This window comes from Botrytis fragariae, assembly GCF_013461495.1.
Source record: "Botrytis fragariae strain BVB16 chromosome Unknown tig00000274, whole genome shotgun sequence".
NCBI lineage: Eukaryota > Fungi > Ascomycota > Leotiomycetes > Helotiales > Sclerotiniaceae > Botrytis > Botrytis fragariae.
In genome coordinates, this window is record NW_023501007.1 from 145,141 (window position 1) to 168,249 (window position 23,109).

At 43.0% G+C, this 23,109-nt stretch overlaps 6 protein-coding genes across 6 annotated transcripts; 4 read left to right on the plus strand and 2 right to left on the minus strand.

Annotated features, from left to right (window-relative positions):
• Positions 1-183: 183 nt before the first annotated feature.
• Bfra_012351 (putative mitochondrial export translocase protein) lies at positions 184-1,161 on the plus strand (the record flags this gene model as incomplete). The annotated part of the gene is made up of 1 exon (XM_037342668.1): positions 184-1,161. The coding sequence occupies one exon, from the start codon at positions 184-186 to the stop codon at positions 1,159-1,161; it is 978 nt and encodes a 325-aa protein (XP_037187390.1).
• An 873-nt stretch (positions 1,162-2,034) lies between these two features.
• On the plus strand, positions 2,035-5,179 carry Bfra_012352 (putative ribonucleoside-diphosphate reductase large chain protein; the record flags this gene model as incomplete). The annotated part of the gene is made up of 4 exons (XM_037342669.1): positions 2,035-2,053; positions 2,106-2,263; positions 2,341-4,849; positions 4,906-5,179. 4 exons carry the CDS (start codon positions 2,035-2,037, stop codon positions 4,947-4,949), a joined length of 2,730 nt encoding a protein of 909 aa, XP_037187391.1. The 3' UTR covers positions 4,950-5,179.
• Positions 5,180-7,161: 1,982 nt separating this feature from the next.
• On the minus strand, positions 7,162-8,497 carry Bfra_012353 (putative cfem domain-containing protein; the record flags this gene model as incomplete). The annotated part of the gene is made up of 4 exons (XM_037342670.1): positions 7,162-7,791; positions 7,972-8,057; positions 8,112-8,289; positions 8,414-8,497. 4 exons carry the CDS (start codon positions 8,495-8,497, stop codon positions 7,162-7,164), a joined length of 978 nt encoding a protein of 325 aa, XP_037187392.1.
• A 3,495-nt stretch (positions 8,498-11,992) lies between these two features.
• Positions 11,993-12,327, plus strand: Bfra_012354 (uncharacterized protein; the record flags this gene model as incomplete). The annotated part of the gene is made up of 2 exons (XM_037342671.1): positions 11,993-12,171; positions 12,279-12,327. 2 exons carry the CDS (start codon positions 11,993-11,995, stop codon positions 12,325-12,327), a joined length of 228 nt encoding a protein of 75 aa, XP_037187393.1.
• A 215-nt stretch (positions 12,328-12,542) lies between these two features.
• Bfra_012355 (uncharacterized protein) lies at positions 12,543-12,867 on the plus strand (the record flags this gene model as incomplete). Its single annotated transcript, XM_037342672.1, has 3 exons — positions 12,543-12,598; positions 12,635-12,710; positions 12,796-12,867. 3 exons carry the CDS (start codon positions 12,543-12,545, stop codon positions 12,865-12,867), a joined length of 204 nt encoding a protein of 67 aa, XP_037187394.1.
• A 5,967-nt stretch (positions 12,868-18,834) lies between these two features.
• Positions 18,835-22,693, minus strand: Bfra_012356 (putative serine threonine-protein kinase ssp1 protein; the record flags this gene model as incomplete). Its single annotated transcript, XM_037342673.1, has 2 exons — positions 18,835-22,303; positions 22,527-22,693. 2 exons carry the CDS (start codon positions 22,691-22,693, stop codon positions 18,835-18,837), a joined length of 3,636 nt encoding a protein of 1,211 aa, XP_037187395.1.
• Between the last annotated feature and the right edge of the window lie 416 nt (positions 22,694-23,109).

Sequence of the window (23,109 nt, forward strand, 5' to 3'; positions counted from 1 at the left end):
GGAGCGTGCGGCCGCGTACACCGATGCGGGACCTCTTTTTTCAAGGATGACATGTGAACGGAACTTTTGACTTGAGAAAATCAAATGTTTAAGCCATGTTGACAAGAAGATAGAGAATTTGATCGATCGTTGCTCTTGATTTGATTGTCTCTTTACGACGCAGAGAGTAGAAGTCAAATCACGATGTCTACATTGTTTCAGCCGGCCCGCACGTTAATGCATCCTTCTACCAGCTCAAAAATCCCGAGATTATTCTTGCAACTTCCTTCGACTTATCGATCATTCCATGCCTCCCCACGAACTCAGTCTCTCGATTCTGTATTAATAGCTACACACGGAGTTCTAGAAGGACTGCACTCTTTTACTGGCCTGCCATGGGCTTTTACACTACCTCTCACTGCTTTAGCTATTCGGACTGTCCTTATCTTCCCACTCGGCATCAATTCACGACGAGCTGCACAAAAACAAATCGACTTAATGCCCCTCATGAATGCATGGCAGCATCAATTTAGAAAACAATCAATACAAGAGGTTGGCCATTTAGGACCGGATGCGGCAAATCAGTTTGTTAAGGATAAAATGAAGAAGAAGAAGAGGGAACTCTATTCAAGATACAATTGTGGTACTTGGAAACATTATCTGCCATTTTTGCAATTGCCCGTCTGGATGATCGCTGTAGAGACGATTCGAAAAATGTGCGGCGCACATGATGGATTATTGAAATGGATCGAATCGCTGTTCACATCGAGTAACGCAAACGAGGCAACGGCTACCACGGATCTGGACCTGGGCTCTCTACTATTAGAGCCAACCTTCGCGACAGAAGGGGCATTGTGGTTTCCCAATCTTCTCATTTCGGATCCAATGTTGATACTACCTTTCATGCTCTCTGGGTCCATCTTATTGAATCTCACAAGCCAGGGGAAACCTAAAAGTGTATTCATGAGGAGATTAATGAATTCATTGAAGGTAGTCGCTCTTGCAATCATCCCACTTACGTTGCAGATGCCGAGTGCAATGTTGGTGTATTGGACATCTTCCTCTTTGCTTGCTTTTGGACAAGCCAAGATGTTGGATGTTTTTATGCCGATTAGAAAACCTGTAGTACCATGTAAAGGGGGACAGCCTGTGAGATATGCAGGTACCAGGGAGAGGAGTTAAAGATATAGTATGGTTGCTATGGACAATAGGCAGTAATGGTCTAGATAACTGATATACCCTGTGAGAGATGAATAATGATCGGCGTTAGAGACAAGAAAGGAATGAAGCATGCGATTTCGGACTTGAAGGATTGAGCAACGAAACGTAACCCATATTGGCAGCACAAAAAGGAGTGGAACATTGGTGCGGGCAAATGGATAATTTGAGACGAATCTAATCGTCGACTGGGGGACGCAAATCAGTAGTGCAAAAGCTACCTAGTACGATTAGATAGCTATGCTTTTTCATTACAGTTCCAACTGTCAAAGTACGTACCTCGCCAACATCTACAATATCTAGACAGTCTGTGACATATAATATACTGCCATGCTTCTCTCTTGCCCCCTCGCCCCCATCTTCCCACATATATCTATTACAGCAAGATAATGAATTAACTGGATTCACTCATGTAACTTTGCAGCCTTTTAGTCAAAGTTCCAACCACTTACTGCCCATCCTTGTTCCAGTAAAAAACACGCTAGCATAGTATTGTGCACGCTAGATTACCAATTAGCACTTATTTTCAACGCGTCCTTGCGAAGTGTGGAAAAGTCGCGTAAAGTGTTCCCTCTTAAAAACACTTGGGATCCATTCTCATAAACTCTTCCTTTGTTTTTTCCTCAAGAACGATCTCCTCCTACATTTCAATCTACAATACATCCTCTCTTTTTCTATTCAAAGGTAGATTGATTGTAGGCTTGACTGTAATCAGGTTTATTTATTTATTCTAATTTAATTGTGGTTTGCTTTCCACTCATCGTTTTTCTTCACCGTCCGGTTTGATTAACCCCTCCAAAATTTACAACGGAATCTACGAACAAAACCGTCGCCATCATGTATGTCTATAAGAGAGGTATGTACACTGATTGAAAGTCCCTCTTATTGCCTGTACTCATTACATTTAGATGGACGTAAGGAACGCGTTCAATTCGATAAAATCACAGCTCGTGTGTCAAGATTGTGTTATGGTCTCGACCCTGATCACATAGATGCTGCTGCCATTACCCAAAAGGTCATTTCTGGTGTCTACCAAGGTGTTAATACTATTGAGCTTGACAACCTCGTAAGTTGACCCCTCCCTCACGAGAACGCACCGAGACTAGTTCTCGCACCAAGGAATACTGCTGACTTCATCCAAAGGCCGCAGAAACTGCTGCATATATGACAGTCACCCATCCCGATTATGCCATTCTAGCTGCTCGTATTGCAGTCTCAAACCTTCACAAACAAACCAAGAAACAATTTTCCCACGTTATCCGCGATTTATACCAATATACAAACCCAAGAAATGGCACAGCATCTCCTATGATTAGCAAGCAAACTTACGAATGTGTTATGAGACATGAAGAGGAACTCAACTCTGCCATTGTCTATGACCGAGATTTCAACTACCAATATTTCGGGTTCAAGACCCTCGAGCGATCATATCTCTTACGTCTTGATGGCAAAGTTGCAGAGCGTCCACAGCAGATGATCATGCGTGTTGCTGTTGGTATTCACGGTGATGACATCGAAAGTGCTATCGAAACTTATAACTTGATGTCCAACAAGTACTTTACACACGCTTCCCCAACACTCTTCTCTGCAGGTACTCCACAAGCACAACTTTCATCATGCTTCCTCATCGATATGAAGGAGGACAGTATTGATGGTATCTACGATACTTTGAAGATTTGTGCCATGATCTCAAAGAATGCTGGTGGTATTGGTCTTAACATTCACAGAATTCGTGCTACTGGTGCATACATCGCTGGTACCAACGGAAACTCCAACGGCATTGTTCCTATGCTCCGAGTTTTCAACAACACTGCCAGATATGTTGACCAAGGTGGTAACAAGCGCCCTGGTGCTTTTGCTGTCTACCTTGAACCATGGCATGCGGATGTTTTCGAGTTTCTTGATCTGCGCAAAAACCACGGTAAGGAAGAAGTTCGTGCACGCGATCTCTTCTATGCCTTGTGGATTCCTGATCTATTCATGAAGCGTGTTGAAAAGAATGGAGAGTGGACTTTGATGTGCCCGAATGAGTGCCCTGGCTTGGCAGATGTTTATGGCGAGGAGTTCGAGGCTCTCTACGAAAGTTATGAGAAGGCAGGCAAGGGTCGCAAGACTATCAAGGCACAAAAGCTTTGGTACTCTATTCTTGAGGCTCAAACCGAGACCGGAAACCCTTTCATGCTTTACAAAGATGCATGCAACAAGAAGAGCAACCAAAAGAACCTTGGTACTATTCGCAGTTCCAACTTGTGCACAGAGATTGTCGAGTACTCTGCACCGGATGAGGTTGCTTGTTGTAACTTGGCTTCCATTGCTTTACCAACTTTTGTCAACATGAATGAGGGAACTTATGATTTCCAGAAGCTTCACGAGGTTGTTCAAGTTGTTGTTAGAAACTTGAACAAGATCATTGACATCAACTATTATCCCGTTCCAGAAGCCAGAAAAAGCAATTTCCGTCACCGACCTATCGCTGTTGGTGTTCAAGGTCTTGCTGATGCTTTCTTGGCCCTTCGTCTTCCATTTGACTCCCCAGAAGCCAAGCACCTCAACATTCAAATTTTCGAGACCATCTACCATGCTGCCTTGACCTCATCCGTCGAGATTGCAAAGGAACTTGGCCCATACGAAACTTATCAAGGCTCCCCAGTCTCCAAGGGTGAACTCCAATATGACATGTGGGGTGTTACACCTACTGACTTGTGGGATTGGGATTCTTTGAAGCAATCCATCAAGCAACACGGAGTTCGCAACTCGCTTCTCGTTGCACCTATGCCAACTGCCAGTACTTCCCAAATTCTTGGCTTCAATGAATGTTTCGAGCCTTACACTTCGAACATCTATTCCCGTCGTGTTCTTGCTGGAGAGTTCCAAGTCGTCAACCCATGGCTCCTCAAGGACCTTGTCGATATGGGTCTCTGGTCCGACAACATGAAGAACCGTATCATCGCTGACGGTGGATCTATTCAAAACATCCCCAACATTCCAGCTGACATCAAGGCTCTTTACAAGACCGTTTGGGAAATTTCTCAACGAACAATCGTTCAAATGGCAGCTGATCGTGGTGCGTTTATCGATCAATCTCAATCAATGAACATTCACATGAAGGATCCTACAATGGGCAAGATCACATCTATGCACTTTGCCGGTTGGAAATTGGGCTTGAAGACCGGAATGTATTATTTACGTACTATGGCTGCTTCAGCACCTATTCAATTCACCGTCGATCAAGAAGCTCTTCTTGTAGCTGACACCAACGTCGCGCGTGAACGCACCTTGAAGAAGCGTACTCTACCATCTTCCGGCTATGTCTCAAGCGCTTCATCGATCAATGGCGGTGGCCCAAGACCTATGTATGCTGGTAAATCATCCGCACAATCCATCGGTGCACCTAAGGACGTTCCAACACCAAGCATTACACCTCCACCTGCGTCAAGCAAGGAAACTCACACTCCAGTTGCTAAGACTCCTTTCAAGGCTGATGTAGAGGAGGGTGATAGTCCAAAAGCACTCGCCACTGAGCCTACTGATGCAGTTCCTAAGGAGGAAGAATTGCTTGAGTCAAGTGTTGAGAAGAAGACCCAAGATGAGGATCAAGGCAAGGACAGTACCGATAGAGAGTATGATATCTATGCTGATGCCAAGTTGCAATGTAAGTTTCCTCCGTTCTCTTCCCATCAAATATCACACATACTAATAAACACATAGGTAGCATTGACAACAAAGAGGAATGTATGATGTGCAGTGGATAAAATAAATGTGTTCGATGAGAGATGAGTAGAGCTCACGCTTTGGTGCTTTTGGTTTTGGGGGAGTGGGGTAATAAGGCGTTGATGTATTGATTGATTGTCATTTTTCACGGGAATGGCAGGATGGATGGATGGATAAACAATATGATTATTATGTAGGTACGATATCGATGTTGTATGAATAATTGAGGATACGGGGAGAAGAAACTAGTCTTGAGGAACATGCAATTATGGGAAGTTACTTAGTACTCTAGTTTAGATAGTTCATTGCTATGACGTTTTGTAAATTGGCTGTGTACGTGGTGAAGATATGATGCAATTCTTTATATCTTTGTCTTTGGGTGTACTCCGAGGATAGTTTAAAAGGGTAAGACGTGAAATTAGCTACCCCGCCCGCCCTCTCCAGCTTTCACTCCTCTCCCATCTCCGACTTATCACACTCTTCTCTTCCTTTCGTACCCTCTTCTTTACCTAATTCGCATCCCTTTATACTCTCACTCCATACCTCACTCTACTCTCAACCCCCAAGTTTTCCTACGCAACAACAAAAGTTCCTTGGTGTATCCAATTAACTATATCTTTCTTCCATGGTTCTAGAAAACGGCACCAAGAGACCTTGATATGATCTCTCTCTCCTGCTAATTCCTCATTCAACTGTCAACTTATGTTTATGTTGAGCGCCTGTTAATGATTTCATTTCATACTCTTACAACTTCTCAACTATCCTTTCTTTTCCTTTCTTTCTTTTCTTTTGCGATTGCATGTAGGTAACATATGTAGATACAACCTAGGTAGTTTCATTATTTACCATTTCCCTGTAAAGTATGAGTAGAAGATTACACATACTCACCCCCCTCTTCATAAATCCGAATTTCTCACAGCACCGCTCCTCCCTCTTCCAACTCTCAAATCCCGTAATCTCCTCTTCTCCCTTCATCCCACCTCCTCTTTTCCACCTTGCCCTCGACTTTCAATTTCAAAATTCACAGTACATATATACATACATTTCCATTCCATTCCATTCTACTCTATTCTATCCAAGTCAAGCAAACTACCACTTCGAGGTGCTGATCTATCGATATAGATGTAAATATACATGATCACAATCTAGGATAAGTATATAATCTTTTTCGCAAAAGAAGTAGCATGTGTATAGATACATAGATGCTCGAATACATACCAACAACACAAGCATATGCATAAGCACCGACATACTCGAGCTCAAGCTCAAACTCGATCCATCCCCAACTTTAGTATACCATACTGTATCATCATCCCCCTCGTAGCCTCTCGATCATCATCTACTACCTAGGTACATAGGCACATAACCTACATCACTGATGATCGATCTGGTTTCGCCTCTCGCCTGTTGGAATATCTCCTGCCGGCCAGCCGCGTACCCGGAGTCAAACACTATAATCTAAGTAAGTACCTTTGCTAACCTTACTTCTCCCTTCATTGCCGAGTCCCGCTTCTGGTAATACCCAGTGACCAAACTCCAATCCGTTCAAGCTAGACCAGGCCATCTACACTTGAACATTTGAATTGATGATGCATCACATATGGGTGTGTGTATGAATGAATCGATGGAGATATTGCGCAGACGATCGGGTAGTCTCAACTCGGCTGTCAATAAGGTCACCTGAACGAGCGGGACTGGGAAGGGAATGGTTCATGTCGATTTATTTTTTCATTCGTCATCTTCATTTTACCTCATCACCAAATGAAAATTGTTTCACTGCATTACAAAAACATATCAGATAAAAACTTTTAATAGTATTAACCATCATTTTAGTACTATTTATTACAGTTCATAATTCGTACCATCAATCATGCTTAAAAGCAGAATGAGTACCATTTGCCTGTCCGTCCATACCATGCCATGCCATGATCTCATTTATCCACCATTAAATTTCCATTAACATCCACGGATTACCCCCAATTGTTATTACCATGTCTATGGCGTCATGTGCATAGCTTCATATGATATGTATGACCAGAAATCCCATCCATACCTATCATCAAATGCCCCCATACCATCCATCGTGAAAGTCGTCAAAAGTTAAAGAAAGAAATTGTAAAATAGTATGATCAAGAATCGAAAAAATAAGAGAAGGGTATCGTTGCGAGTTCAACTACACTCAAATTCCATTATATTCACCTTCAGATGCATTGCCATATCAAGAAGATAAGGAAATGAACATCATGGAGTTGTTTACAAGAAAAGAGCAGCGAGACCAGCAGCGGCCATCAAACCAGTAGCACCAGTTGGGAGGGAACCCATGGCGGATGAGGTGGCGGATGATGCAGCGCTACCAGCGGCAGAGGTGGCGGAAGAGGCTCTGCTGGTGGCAGATGAAGCTGCGCTGGAAGCACCTGAAGCCAAGCTAGAGGCGGCAGATGAGGCAGAGGATTCGATAGAAGAGATAGCAGATCCGGCGCTGGATGAGATAGCAGAAGCGGAGGAAGCAGCCTCGGAAGAAACGCTGGCAACAGCTCCAATACCAGAGATGGTGGTAGATCCTACAGTGGTCTCAAAAGTGGAGGAATCGCTGGTGACGGTGGAGACGATAGCAGAGGTGGTGATGGCAGAGGAGATACCGCTGTCAGTTGGGCTTGGGGTGCTGTAAATGGTGGAAGATCCAACAGTAGACTCGAAGGTAGAATCACCACTGGTGATGGTGGAGACGACAGCTTCGGTGGAGATTGGAGTGGAGGATACAACAGCAATACCGCCGGCACCGTAGATTGTAGTGGAACCAATGGTGGTTGTGATGGTCTCAGATCCAGAGGTAACGGTTGCAAGGAGAGCAGAGGTGGTGATGGCGGAAGAGCTGGCAGCAGCCTATTAAATTTTGTTAGTAAATGTTCAAATTCACTTGACAATGATATCATTGTTGTAATCAATCTGTTTATGAACGCGCAATTTTCTTTGTCGTTGGAAATATTCAGGGAATGACCACCAGAAACCCCACAGATAGAAATTGACGTCATGCCATAAAGAGAAAGAATGAATAAAACTTACAGATGACTCAGCTGAACCACTGCCAGAAGCAGAGGCGGTGGAGGTAGCCAAGGTGGATGACTCGGCGGAACCAGTAGAAGAGACAGCTATTGAGTGTTAGGACAATATCAAATTGAAAGTTGAAATCAGGAATATCATACCTGCGCAGTAGCTTTGGCCATAGGCGATGACGGACACAGCAGCTTCAGTACCACATGCGGCATTGGAGCAATCACGGATACCATAGGCGAAGTCTGGCTTGGTGCAGAGACAGGCAGCATCAGGGGAAGAGCATCCAAGACCTTGAGCTTGAGCGAGCATGTTGCTGATACAGGTTTGCTATAGAGGAAATAAGATTAGTCGTTGCATATGGAAGAGAAAAAAGTCGCCATCGAGTTGCACGGAGCGCATGCAATTTGATGGCGACGACATGAGCATATCGTAACTAGAATTAAATACTTACACCACATGATGGAAGATCGGTAAGGGATTGAGCGACGGAAGCAGCTGCGAAAGCGCTGATGGCGAGGATAACTGAGGACTTCATATTGATTATTGTGGGTGGAAGAAGTATACTTCGTAAATTGTATTATAGAATCTTGGAGATTGAAGAGGGTTGTTGGTCTTTCGAAAAGATTTGATCGATTGAGATGGTGATTAGAAGTTATTTATCTTTTACTTTGAAGATGGATGATGGACGAAGGTTTTTTCTCTGTTTATACAAAAGTGAACTGGTTTGAAAGTAAGTTGGGGTGGGAAGTGAATCTTATTATAAATTTCCACAAACGAGGAAGGACCATGAAAAACCAAAGTGAAGTCAGAGTGAATATTGAGCCTTGACTATCATGAGTGAGTGAAGCTTGATTTTTTCCCTTCTTGCTTGGGTTAAGAAATTAGCTGAGATGGGAAAGAGTGACGAAAGGGAAATCCAGATCCATGAAAATCAAGCTAAGGTAAGGTACCCAATTTGCCATCAGTCTCTTCGAAGCTGGGCATGATTGTTAGCTCGCTCAACCAACCAATTGACTAATTCACAATCGAGTTAATGAGGTAGATCTAGTCCATCTCCGGTTAGTTCCTCCTGGATAAAGATGCTTAGGTAGGTAAATAGAATTGATTCGCTTTGACACGATCCCTGGGTACAGAGTAGACGGTTTGGATGTATCAAAACTAATTACCAATTGAAGCTGTATAACCATCATCTAATTTCAATTATTGCAACTCAAGCATAACCTTACCGACGATGCAATGTTTATCGATTCAAATTCTTGCAATTATTACCCCTTGGGGAACAGTCTGTGGGCCTCAGTGTGCCTTTTCATCCGAATATTCCAGTATGAATGAAGATTATACTTTGTGAGGGTCATTTTGCCAACAAGTCCGTCTACGCTGGCCATGTCGATTCCCCAAAGCTTGGAAACTCTCACCGATTTGTGAACTCTCCCATGTACGTACCGTTTGGATTGCACTAGTTGATGCATCTTTACTTCATTCACTGCAGAGGACCGCAGAGGACCAGTAGCATCATCCGAAGTGGAGGATACCAGCCACGAATTCTCTAGAAGATGGCTGGAAATATGATTTTCCTTGTATGCACACCAGGACGGGATTTTGGGGAGAGAAGTTGTCCAACTTTCGCTCGCTTGCAGATACAGGTGCATGGGCATTGGGTACATGTCAAGTTCCAAGAAATCGTTGGTAAATTTCTCCGCATTTGTTGACAAGGAAGAGGAGGGAAAAAGAAATTCCAAGCTTGGTTTTCTTCCCTGGCACCCAGCTATCGATGCAAGTAAGGTCGAAAACAGATGTGGCGTGGCGTGGCGCATTCGTCTAGTCCTTTCTGACATCACGGACAGTGTGGCTGATATTAATGTTGATGAGATGGGTGGGTGACATTGGTGATATTGGTGATATTGGTGATACTGCATGGACAATCAAATGTTTCTCATGTCATGCCATTCGATACGATACGGGTCGGGTAAACTTTACCTTCCATCCCATCCCCAGATCTTCCATGTTTAATTTCATGCTTTTTCGATCATCCGCCCAAAGTCAAATTAGGTACATTTTGGCATTCGCAAGCTAATCATCTTACCAGTCATCGTTACACAGATGCTGCTCTTTTGCATCGATATGCGTACGCTGTGCCCAAAAGTGTGTAAATCACTGTGACGATTTGCCTAGTAACCATCATCCAAAACCAAGTTTCCCAACAGTGCTTTCGTGCTTCGCTGGCAAAGAAAAGTGGGAATGTGTTTCTGTTACTTGGTAATACTCTGGTAATACTCTGTACATTTCTCTTCTCTTATTTCATCAATTTGTCATGGGGGCTCAATTCGGGTTCATAAACAAATCAATCATATCGAAAAACAAAGTCAATTGTTTTTGCGCGCTTCTCAAATACTATGGTGAGTCGTGACGTCTATCTGTGATCGAGAGTCAGATCTTCCCTCCAAACTTTCCATCTTTTCATTCATATCCAAATTAATATCCAAGCTTCACGACCCAGGTCAAATCTTATTTCAGGGTCCACAGAGAGGCTGGGATACCAACCGGGGATGATCTGCACTTCCCATCTTTTGCAATTACTACAAAGTCGAGACTCGAGACACCACTAAAGCAAGGAAAGGAAGGTCACGGCGACTCAATATTATTAGGCCACTATACCGGCTTTGACCAACGAAAAGAATACAAGTTCCCCACGAAATCAAGGATCAATCCTGGCTCATTGAATTAAGTGGTTCGAATGTCCATGTTGAGCTGAAGGAAGTCGAGAAGAAAATATTTGATATTTGATGTTCACGGTTGATGTCGATATCGATGGAAGCTTCTAGGAGGTGTATTCCTGTAGGTGAAATCTAATTGGAAATGTTCGGCGACGCAACAGAGAATATGGGATTCCAAGAGAACACAAAGGATAGGTATACGGAGTAGGTCCCTAGGCATTGATTTCATGATCATCCGCAACTTCATTTCCTCTCAACCTCCTTCATTTCCTCCAAATCAGCTAATTGTATCACACAAACCTCTTGGACCTCTCATTTCTATGCTTTCCGTACTTTGAGCCAGGAAGTTGACTACCTAGTAGATATCACACAGCTTTCGCGCTATTGAATACTTAATACTTGACACTTGATAGTTCTATTTGAATGCGTGCCTAGGTAAATCCTGTCGTCGTTCGGCCATCTCCTCTTCCACCACTCTTCATTCCCGTGGCTGGTAAAAGTTTAAAAAACTTAATTTCACTTCCTTCGGTAATTGAACGAACCATTCATCTAGATCCAATCCTTCAGGTGGTCAAGGATCAGCTCATAACTCCTTTTCCTATCGGCTTTCACCTGCCTATCCATTCTCGAGCCATTCTCTTAAATTTCAACCCGGAGTATTGATTGTTGTAAGCTAGAAGCTTTTTTCCTGCCCCTCCAGTTTCCAATCATTTTCCCACGATATTAAACACCCCTTCCAGAGAAAGGGTACAGCCTCATCAGATCGTGTGAACCGATATCTATCTATCCAAGATCCATTTATCCGTCCACATCCAGATAACGATAACGTTGCGGCAAGGAACCGAAGGAAAGGGTCCCCGAGACATCTCAGCTCGGGTGGCAGTCCGAACGTGATCTTCACATCCATGTATGGAGTAGGGCGATGCGGATTTACTATTTACTATTTACTATTTACTATTTACAATTCACAATTCACAATTCACAATCTCACAATATCATGACCCCGCCGCCAAATTAGGATCGATCCTACGGTCCCACCAAATAGAACATCCTACCACTTCCCTTTGTCTGTGTCTATCTGTACACGAAACTTTTCAAGCGCAAAGTTATTTTTCTACAAAAGTCTCTGCCTTTTCGACATTCAACACAATTGAATCCTAAACAAGTCGGATCCGCATTAGAATCTGACTACTAGATGTTGACTTTGAGATTTCAATACACCGCCTATTCGTTGTTCAAACTTCAAAGCGATTGATGGAGCGCAATGGAGCGCAAAGTGATGTGGCAATTCAAATTTCCATTTCGTTCGCATTCCAATGTTTTACAGTTGCTCGGTCGCGAAAATTTCAATCACGGTGGGCAGTGGAGACAATGCAAACACTTATTTTTTTTTTGCCAGCGCAACTGAGCTCGAGCAAAAATTTCAATCGAGTGCACTGTCTGTCTCGCCGCCAGTCTTGCATCACTTCCAATTCCAGAATTTGACCTCCTTTCTGTTCATGAATTGATCCGACCTTTTAGATCATACATCATAACAGCTGTCTGTACCTTCATCCAAGATCCGATCAATGAACAATCTGGGAATACTCAAATGTCTTATAGTTATGTCATAATATCGGCATCACATTTTCTGGGTCTCCTAGAGTCGTAACCCTAGCCCAAGCCCAAGCTCAAGCTCCAGCTCCATTTAGTTAGTGGAGCTACACTTGGCCAGCCCCACCACTCATGCTGTCTTTCAATTTTTTGTCTTGCATCTTTCTTCCTTCCTCAGCGCTCACTGATCTTTCGGCCCGTTGGTAGTAGTCATGAATGGCAATCAATACCTGATCAATTTGAACCGAAAACAAATATGGAGGAACACGAATGATGACTGACTCGAAATTCACGAATCTCGGTTCGGGACCAGCTGTCAAAGTCAGCGCGTCTATTTGAGGACGTATTCACATTCTTGGTGAAAGTGGTGCGAAATACATGATGAATGTTTTTGAGCTTGTACATATCCAAAGCTCTTTGTTTAGTCTTGTCAAGAAGTCGGTAAGCTGCATGGATCAGTGAGCAACGAGCATACCTTTCTTGGAATATTCGACCCCAATCAACACCATTGAAAGTTTATTTGTAGTTCATGAACTGCGCCCATTCTCGCCCTCTATTCCGTGTTCCACATTCTGAGTTTCTACCCTTTTCTCCTTAGTACCGAATCAAGTGGATGATCTTTTTCTCGGAATTACCTAACAATTATTTAAAACCCCCACCAAAATTCTTCACCCGACCCAAAAAAAAAACTTGATTCACGTGACTACACTTACTCTCTCCAAAATCTTCTCTACAACCACCAAAAAAACATCGCAACAACCTCAAAACACAATAAGAAGAGCAAAATATCAATTCATTGGCGGTGCTGGGAATCGAACCCAGATTGAAGCGGGAATGTATGAGTCTGTAATGACTCGACTTCGTGAAGACCCTGAGAGGAGAAACCACAACACCACGTGCTACCATTACACCACACCACCTTGTTATTTGATGGAGTTCGTGATTGACATTCTGCATTATGAAGAAAGAGCGACCCAGGCACACCAGTGTGGATAGGGAGTTAGATGCGGTCGTGGGGGTCTTATAGGAGTATGAGTAACTAAGTCGCTCTCCCTACTAAGCCTCGAGCAGGTGTGTCTCATTTTCTTCTTGTATCAAGAGGCCAAGAATGTTTAGTCGTCATCTCGGGGCTCATAGGAGCTCATAGGAGCGCAACTCTAAGGGCACATACTTTCCACTGGGTATTTTGACTTAACATCCCCATGCATGAAACTCATAATCTCGTCTATCCGGTACATTGTTGATGGATCAGAAGTTCTCTCATTATTCGTAAGCTCTCGGGACATTCCGTACTGTTCACTCACTTGTATCTCGGATGTCAAGTTCGTTACCATCTTCCCTCCTTTCTAGTAGTACTGTTGAGACCCCTAAAGACGGCCAGCTCTTTTCAATCGACATTTTTACAATAGCTGTTCTTTATGATTCACTTTATCTCGAGCTTTTTATCCATTTCCATTCCTCCTCTCTCTACGCTATCGAAGACTTTCTACTCGAATGCCTCGTCTAGATATCCTTCGAACTAAACAGGAACGAGTTCTATAATGTCAATTGCTCATCGTCCTACGAAGAATAGTTATGTAGTCAAACCCATTCTTCGTGATTCGATACCAGCCCAACAAATAGTTATTATCTCACCTCCTCCGTTCCGTCGAACACGGATGCCAAAAGTATCGGTGAAATCGGAGGTCCTCTTGGATTACTATATTAATACTGAACATGACTTACACATAGAGCTAAATCAGAATTTCCAAGGAGGGCTCAAGTAGTATATTTAGATGTCTTGGGAACATTATCGTAATGATTGGCATGATTACTAGATACACTGGAGACACAGATGACGGAAATTCGATAGGGCACATGAGGTTGCAAATCCTGAATGTATCTGTGTCGTAGGTGGAAAGTAATAACTCTAGGGAATTTGAAATGAAGTACTCTAGGGCATGAGGGGGTAAGGGTACTCAACTCGTTGTGCCATTGATTGATGGACTCATGGATTTAGACATTGGGTTATATCGGGAAACCTATTCTACCTCGTCTATTTGCTAACACGATATTGTAATCTAACCTCGAGTTAAAGGACATGGAGTTATTTTGATATTGATATAAACATACCAATACTATGTTGTCTAGTTTTAGTGATTTGTTACCATATAGACGGTGCAGTGGATATCGTTATTCGCTTCTGACACTACACTCTTATTATTTATACTCTCAGTACACCATCTACTTACGATTCTGTCCGCTAAAGATACTATTTCCTTAGGACATCATCCATTCAAGACATCATATTCTCATGGCATTACGGCTTTAGAACATCATTCCCTCACGCTGTTATAACCATGTAATATCCTTCTCTAAGAACACCACCCCACTGCGATACTACACTCTTTTGAAGCCATCCCCCTATAACAACACTATTCTCAGCACACCACCTAACTAACTCATTCTCAGCTTCCAAGTTCAACTCCTTACACGATTCCTGATATTCTTCACGCCGCAATATTCGATCTCTCACTAAATCTAAAACACAAACTCAAGTAGATGTTACTTCACTTATAGCCATGTATGAAAGACATAAGGCGTCGAATGGAATATGGTGATGCAAACTTTCAAAGTCTAGAAATAATTCAATATTTTAAATACAGCTAGTATCTGAAGCGACACAAATGTTCCACCTATATTCAACATTCAAGTATATTTAATCCTCACATCGCATTGTAATCCCTATTATCAGGAGATTTATCTCCCAATTTCTCATCTTTCTATTCTTCTCGCATCCTCCCTATCGGTAGAATTCTCGCGTTACTGAGTGGATTCATTCCAAACTTTAACATAAGTCGAAGGAGTATCTCTTCTGGCCTCGACCAACCGTTAGAAATATTTCGGTCAAGAAGGGTATTATGATTACTACTAACTTCTAAACCCATTCTCATCATTATTCCACCGATTCCAGATTTCTCTTAGTATATGATATATATATATGTATATTCTCAACACCGAACCCTCTGTCAGTTCAACAGCGATAGCAGGTCCGAAAGCTGCGGGTAGTGCAGAATGTTATTTTTATTTGTAATTCGTTTTGGGAAACCGGATTCCCCATAACGGCAATAGTCGCAGAACTGATAGTTCGTGCAAAGAAGAAGATTGAAGTCGTCGTAGCGATATCGCGGGGCTCAACCGTAGCTGTTCAAGATAGATCTACGTTGATCCCAATGACAAGTTGGAAGATGATGCGTTTGGTCTATGATAAGTATTCCTAGGTAATTTAGTATAATTATAGTATTATAAGTATAAGCATTAAACACATATCAAAATACTACTTGGAGTATATAGCATATGAAAAAAGGCAATAACGAGTAGCAAGGAATTTTATTGTTCTCTCAATCCTCAGCTCTTAGCTTGTGTGTCTAGCTCTCAATCTACTTCTAATATATATCATATACCCATTGTTCACATTACTTATACCCGCCATTTTTCCAGCTCAATTTGATTTGCAACACCTCATCCACTACACTCCGCTCCGCCTGCAAAGGAATTCCGAGATCTACTACAGGGGTGTTGATCTCTTTAGATCATCGACGGCCTCACCTTGTTTCAAAATTTCCCACTCTCCTTCGCTTCTAGCTTTAACAATCTTACACCTACTTCTCCTGTCACTTCTCATGACTGTGTCGTATTCATCTGCTTCATTATGGGTGTTCAATGGTCCGAACTGCAATCCAACAATAAACTGCTTTTAGACATTCAAAACTTTACGTTATTAGACTGCAGTCGGACTATTGGATACACTGTACGTTACCACCGCCCGCATCTTCATCTCCCGCTCCCTCCCCCTCTTCTTTCACTCTCACCCGCTTTCCATTCCTGCCACTCCGAACCTTGCTCGACTTCTCAGCAAGATCTTTATCTTCACTCTTCCCCTCCTTAGATTGATGGTATAATTTTCCAATACCCATATATGCTTAAACAATCTCCTCTTCGTTCCAATCCCTCCACTGTTTCTTTATGCCTTCTTCATCTCCTTCATCTCCTTCAAGTATTCTCATTACATACTCACACCACTTCTTACTCCATCCTTTATAATTCTTTCTCTTTGTTCGGAATAAAACTTTATCTCAATATCAACACATTCAATTAAATAGAAAAATAAACGATCTACATTATCCTCTGACACAGACAGGATATCCAATATTCCGGACTATCGGATATCTAGACATAGACCCATCAACTCCCACTCTCTTGAACTTGAGGGTCCAGCTCGATTTGTCGAAGCTTAGAATGTTGTGGCACCTCCCTTCCCCATAAGCAACCTACACCACATCAGCACTAAAGTTTTCACTCACACTCTATATTCTATAGAGCTAACTTACTGCTGTAAACGCGATACATCTGTCCTGCTTCTCCGCTGTGATTTCAAATGCCTCTGCTGCAATCTCCTGAGCTTATAGAATATTCGCCATCGGCCTATATTAATTATATGGAAACGATAACCATCTTGCGCAGCAGCAGCACTTTTCCTAATCGTCGTGGATTCTAGTGATTGTGTGGTGGAGGTCGAGGTCGAGGTGGAGATGGACGCAGATATAATTATAAACGTAGATTAGGAGTGATCTTTACGAAACAAAAATAAATCTGGGAGAACTACAGATGGTCGATGTTGCCTGCTTACTCACATAAAGAGCAAAGAAGAGATATCCTTCATTAGATATTACAATTACTCAAATATGAAACAAGATGCTCAGAAGACGAAAGACATATTTATCGAAGAGAATGAAAGATAAATGGGAAATGCCTTTTCACCATCTAGACAATAATCATCCATCACCTCCAGATGAAACTTTCAAAATAAAGCTTCAAAGTAAGAAAGGGCCTCCTTCCATTCGAGGCGGAAATTAAAATCAAGTCGTCTTCGTAACATCTCCTGGAATCTCAATCCAAACACCTTGCGAATTACACCAATAATCCATCAGAGATGAAACAAGAAAAAGACAAATTCAATATCAAACAATCAAACAATAAATCCGTTATACACTTTGAACATTGAGAAGCGAGAAGTGTCTCATCAGTCAGTCCGTATACCCACTAGTAGCTCCTTCCACGGAATCTACCAGTTGATTACTCCATGTACACGCTTCTGTCCTGTGTAGATCAACAGCCCCCTTTACCTGATATAGCCATCAACATTATATATAAAACCCTCTATACATACATACATACATACATACATACATACAGATATCCATCATTTTTCATTCCCAAACCCACAAAGTCCATTATCCCAGCTAGTAAATCTCAACTCATAAGTTCGCAACGTAGGAAGGAAACGTGAAGCAAAGGCGCAAACTAGCAGCCTGTATGACAATATAATATGAGTTTGAAGAAGTACACTGTAACCTTCTCCGAAAAGACACTCCGAAAAGTTTCCCGAGTTGATACTTGACGACAGGGGCTTCCAATCTCGATGAGCGGTAGGACAGGGACGTTGGAGGCCGTGATTAAGCACAATCGGTTGACGGTATATTCAAGGGTGAGAGCCAACTATGAAATATTGGGATGGGAAAGCAATATCACATACCCGCACCAATGAGGAAAGCTTAGGATTTCTAGTCTTTCATATTCATACATCATATACTAGACTACAATACTGTACAAATACACATAAAAGTCATCTCATCTCGTATATTCATCTTATTCATATCATATCATTTCGTCTCTTCTCATCTCATCTCTAGGTATCTCACCTCATCCTGTCCTACTAACCCTCCTCGCATCCTCGCATCTCCCTCTCCCCCTATCCCAACGCAATGTCCATGATTATATATATTAAGCAGATTCTCAGCTTAAGAAGTAGTATTCACAACCTTCTCCATGTTCGCCCATCCTCTTTCCTCTTTCCTCTTTCCGAGTACCTTCCATTTCTCGCTCCCCCTCAATGGATCTAATCCACACTTCTCTTCAAAGGTACATTTCCTCCACACTCCCTTAAATGCATCAAACCACGATAATGTTTCCACGCCCGCAACTCCTCTTTCAATAAAAGGTACAAAAAAATATCCCATCCCTTTGCATATGCATTGCTTTAAAAATATCCGCCAGCATCATAAGAAAAACTAAAACCACAACTTTGCTCAGATCCCATCCATCCATCGGCCCACCCACTCATAACATATCCTTTTAATCGATCTTCTGAACCCAAAGCTCCATCGGGCAAATGAACCCCCGTCGAGTGGGAAAGAAGAGAACACAAAATCATAATAACATAATTCACCGTAGCCTACAATACTTCCCACAAGACAGTTGTGATTTCGCAACGAGTTGTGCGCCCAGACTTCGATTATTTGCTTCATGCCTCATCAAGTCTTGAGCTAAAAGCAGTCGTTCTTCGGGATCAAGATATAGTGCTTGCTAATTCTTCGTGAGGGATCACGTTCCGATTTCCAAGCCAACCCCACAACAACTTTTTGATGGCCATCAGAAAAAATAAGACACGTCAAGAACACACCGCCATAGAGTTTCGTTTCCCACCATCCAAGATTATAGAATTACCACACAACATGACAGAATATCAGCCTTCCATCGATATTTTCTTAGCAGTGTCCGTGCTTTCAACACTTGCATTTGTACCTCTTCGACCATGGCTACCCACTGCTGCCAGCTTCATCTTTGGTTTCTTTCTCATCATCGTGAGACCTTCGTCACTATCTGAGTCATCCATATCCGCGTTCATACTGTTATCACCATCACCGTTGTATCCCTCTTCATCTGTGTCTGCATAAGGATGATTCACAGCGGGATGGATAACAACATGATCGTCAGAGATTGTAGAAGCTTCGGGTTCAGAAGATTCTTTGGAAATCACAGGGGGCGTGACTGTTTCGGAGGTATCGTAGATGGTTTGTGAAGGACAGCTACCAGGATCTTGAAGCATATCACCTTCTGGATCAGCAGATACAGATGATGAGCCTGATACTAGAGCAGGTAATGAAGGGACTGATGGGAAGAATTGTTCATTCGAACCAAGAGCTGATGAGGAAACAGGTGAGTTGACATCAGACGGGAAATTCATGTCACCAGGTGATATGATACTTGTCGAGGTAACTGAGCTATATGACCGAGCACGTCTGGCAGCTTCCTCTTGTCTTTGAGCAAAGATCTCATCGTCAGGTGATGGCGGACAGTTTTTCAATGGTGCAGTATCTAACTTGAGTTTCGAGCTGTGAAATTCAAGGCGTTTCGCATTTGCATCCGCTTCCATCTTCCTTCTTCGATCTAATTGTTCTTGAGCTCTTTGAAATGATTCAGGTGTACTCGCACCATAAGTTCGTGGGGCAGGCGTTTTCCCTTCCGGGGTTCGATTAGCTGTGGCAGGTCTATCGTCAAGGATTGATGCGGCATATTGAGTACTCATAACATTAGGCGTCGATGCTGATGAAACCGTCTGATGCTTGTCGAAAATGTGAGGTTGAAAAAATAAGGGTGAGGGTATTGGCCTGTCGAAATAAGCGTCAATCGGGCTATTCTCGGAGGAATACGTTGGACGGGGATGCTTAAAAAGTCCAGGGGCAACAGCAGTACTCATTCCAACGATGGCGGATGCATGTTTGTCTTCGGCTTTGAAAAGACTCCTATCAACAGATCTAGCCCTTGATGATGCACTCTCATCAATCTCCGTCAAGGATTCTCGACCTCTAGGATTCCATAAATGCCCACCAAATATTTGACCCATATGATCTGTGAAGGGACCTGGCGTTCTTGGACATTCTTCTGTAGTGGGGCTTCCGGAAAATGCGTGATTTACAGATCTCGAATATGAATGGCCTCTATGAACGACCGTCGCAATCGACGGCGTCCCCGAGATAGTGCGTTCCGGTGGACCTGGTCTCGCATCAAAATTTGATGATGCCAAAGAGGATCCAGAACGTTTGGGAGTGTTTCCTACCAGGGAAGAAAGGGAAAAGTCCTGTTGGAATGGATCGCATTGCAGCGAGTCAGGGCTAGCCGTTTGGCTTTGGGCCAAAGGGTGTTCCGTTGATTCTTTATGATGATCGTGGTGAGAATCACCGAACGATGAGAAGTATTCATCTCCACGAAGACTCGCTCGACGAACTATCTCGCGCAAAATAGGAGTATATGGCGGAGCATGGGTGTGATTTTCGGTACCTGAACTTGTGTTTGTAGCATTGCTTGTAGCTCTCTTGCGGGACCCTTCACCCTTATCATTTCTCATCACACTTGTCACCTTGCCTATAGTCTTTTTGAAAGTCGATCGAGCTCGCTCTAAAAAGGTAATAGGTACAACAGCCCGTTCCAACTCGCTCTTGTCGACTTCGATCCTACGTCCTGCGGTCTTGCGTGATGGATCTGTATCGTCAAGCCATCCAATGATGTTCTCGATGCCTTTGATCGTCCATGGATGTCGTTTGACCTCTCGGAGTTTGATCCGCTCGGCGGGGTCTTTGATTAACATTCTTCTGAGCAAATCATATAACTCATCATCGATTTCCTCGTAAGACAAATCATCCTCACTCCTATATGGTCCATCCCATGGTCCCATCCTTTTGCTAAAGTGTGAGGTTGGATTCCCTGGATCGACAGCCTTTAATCGTTTTCTGGGTATATAGACATCCTCCTTTGCGATAGCCTTGAACAATTGGTATTCATCCTCGGCCATGAATGGAATGCGAGCATATACTAGGCAGTATAGAGTAATTCCCAAAGACCAAACATCGATTTGTTCAGTGATTCTTGGCTGTTCAATTTCTAGATCTGTGTAGCATAATTCGGGAGCAAAAAAGGCAGGTGTTCCAACAGTCTTAGCCAACTCAAGATCGTCATCAAAGTCGGTTGCGTCAGCCTCGGAAATATTCTCTTCTGTCTCTCCTTCTCTGATAGGTCGACCGAAATACGAGACACCAAAATCCGATATCTTGACGCGATGATCCTTTGTCCATAGTAGATTAGCAGGCTTGATGTCTCGGTGAACGATACCTTCGTAGTGTAAATACTCCAGTCCTAAGACAGTGTCTCTGAAAGCCGACCTCGCTTGATCCAAAGTAAAGCATGGGACATAAGAGAAATCGTCTTCGAAAGCATCGTGTTGTGTCATGTCATCAACCGAGGACATGTGAGAAATAATACTATCCGCCATGCTAGGAGATCTTCCTCGATACATCGGATCCTCCGCGTAAGACCCGTACATGGTGCCTTCCAAAGCCATGGCTGAAGCTTGTGGAATATATGAGCCGGGGGCATCCTCTTCATTATCGCTATCTAAAGGCCCTATCTCAAAGTCAACATCGCCACCTCCAGGTAAAGGAGTGGGAGCACGCGAACTTCTTGCAGTTGGTGCTCTAGATGTTGCTCGAGAACTTTTCATAGATCCAGGGGCCGAACGAACTAGAGACGTGTGCGATAAGGATACAAAGGAGTCTTTTGTGGTGACTCGCGATAGGGGTGGTAATTCGGAACGTTCTTCTTCTTTCTCGTCATCATCCCCATGTTCCAAACTCCAAAATTCTCCATTTCCTTGATACTGTAGAAGCTTTGCCCTCTTCATCTCTTTCCTTTGTCGTCGACGTTTAAGTGTCTCGAAGTATGCCTCGTCATTTCCCTGATCATCCTCTCCCTTAATTTCTCTTTCGATTCTACGCCGTTCATACAAGGATATCTTGCGAACTCCCTTCCGACGCCACACTATTTCTCCTAATTCGACATGTTCAAGAACCATGTATATTTTTTTCAACTCCGGATCATCAATAACTTCCAATAGGCCGACGACATTTGGGTGACGAATTTTCTTGAGAATGGCAATCTCTCTCTTCGTTTTGTCTTCAGGAGAAACCGTAACTCTCCCAAGTCTTCTCTTCTTTGAAAATCTTTGTATGATTTTGATGGCGACATAATCTTGAGTTTCCAGGCTCCGGGCCAGTTTAACTTTTCCATGCACACCTCTCCCAATTTCATCGATGATCTCGTATTGATTTATGAGTTTTCTTCCGGTAATGAAATCTTGTTCGACTTGTGCTTTGTGAGTTCTAATTTCGAGAAAAACAAGTTAGTCAATGTTTCCAGACGTAGTGACTCAGTAGACCGTCGAAGTGGCGGGGCTCAGTAGATTGATGGGTTGTGTTGACAACCCCTCGATACATGTGAAGGTGATACACGGTGTAAATGCCCAACGATAAGCTTCGCAGATTGAGGAATTGAAGATTCTTCGAGGAAAGTGAATTGCGCCAGGGGAGGGAGGGATTGACTTACTCTTTTACTTTGTGCATTTGCAAAGGGTGTAAATAAGGACTTGAATGAGGAGTTCCACGGTCGGAAAGAGGTACAGGTTGACGATGGAAGTGGGAAGGACTAAATAGACCTGGACTCGAAGATGGAGTACTTCCCGCAGAGTTTCTTGGAACTGTGATTGAATCCATTGTAGTATAATTGTGGTTGTGATAGTGGTGGTTGTGAAAGCACGTCGGGTGCAGACATCTTTGGTGGTCAAATTTCTGGCAATCTTTGCCCCAGGTGAATCAAATTGGAGTAGAAGATTATGAGCGAGCCATCATATAGTGTTGTAAGTGAGGTGGTAAGGCAGTGAAGGGGTGTTTGATTGTTTCTTCGTTGTTGGGAGGTGGTGAGATGGTGAGGGGAGGCAGTGATGAGGTCAATGTATTCGGTCTTTCTTAGTTGTTGTAGTAGCAGTAATGGTAATGGGTCGTTGCGGTTTCGGCTGGGGTCAATGGTCGTCTGTCTCTTTTTAGTTTGATTATTTTAGCTTTAGCTTTGGTCGTTTAATCAGTTAATCAGAAGAAGGAAAAAAAGGGTGCTAAGGGTGTTGCTGCAACTT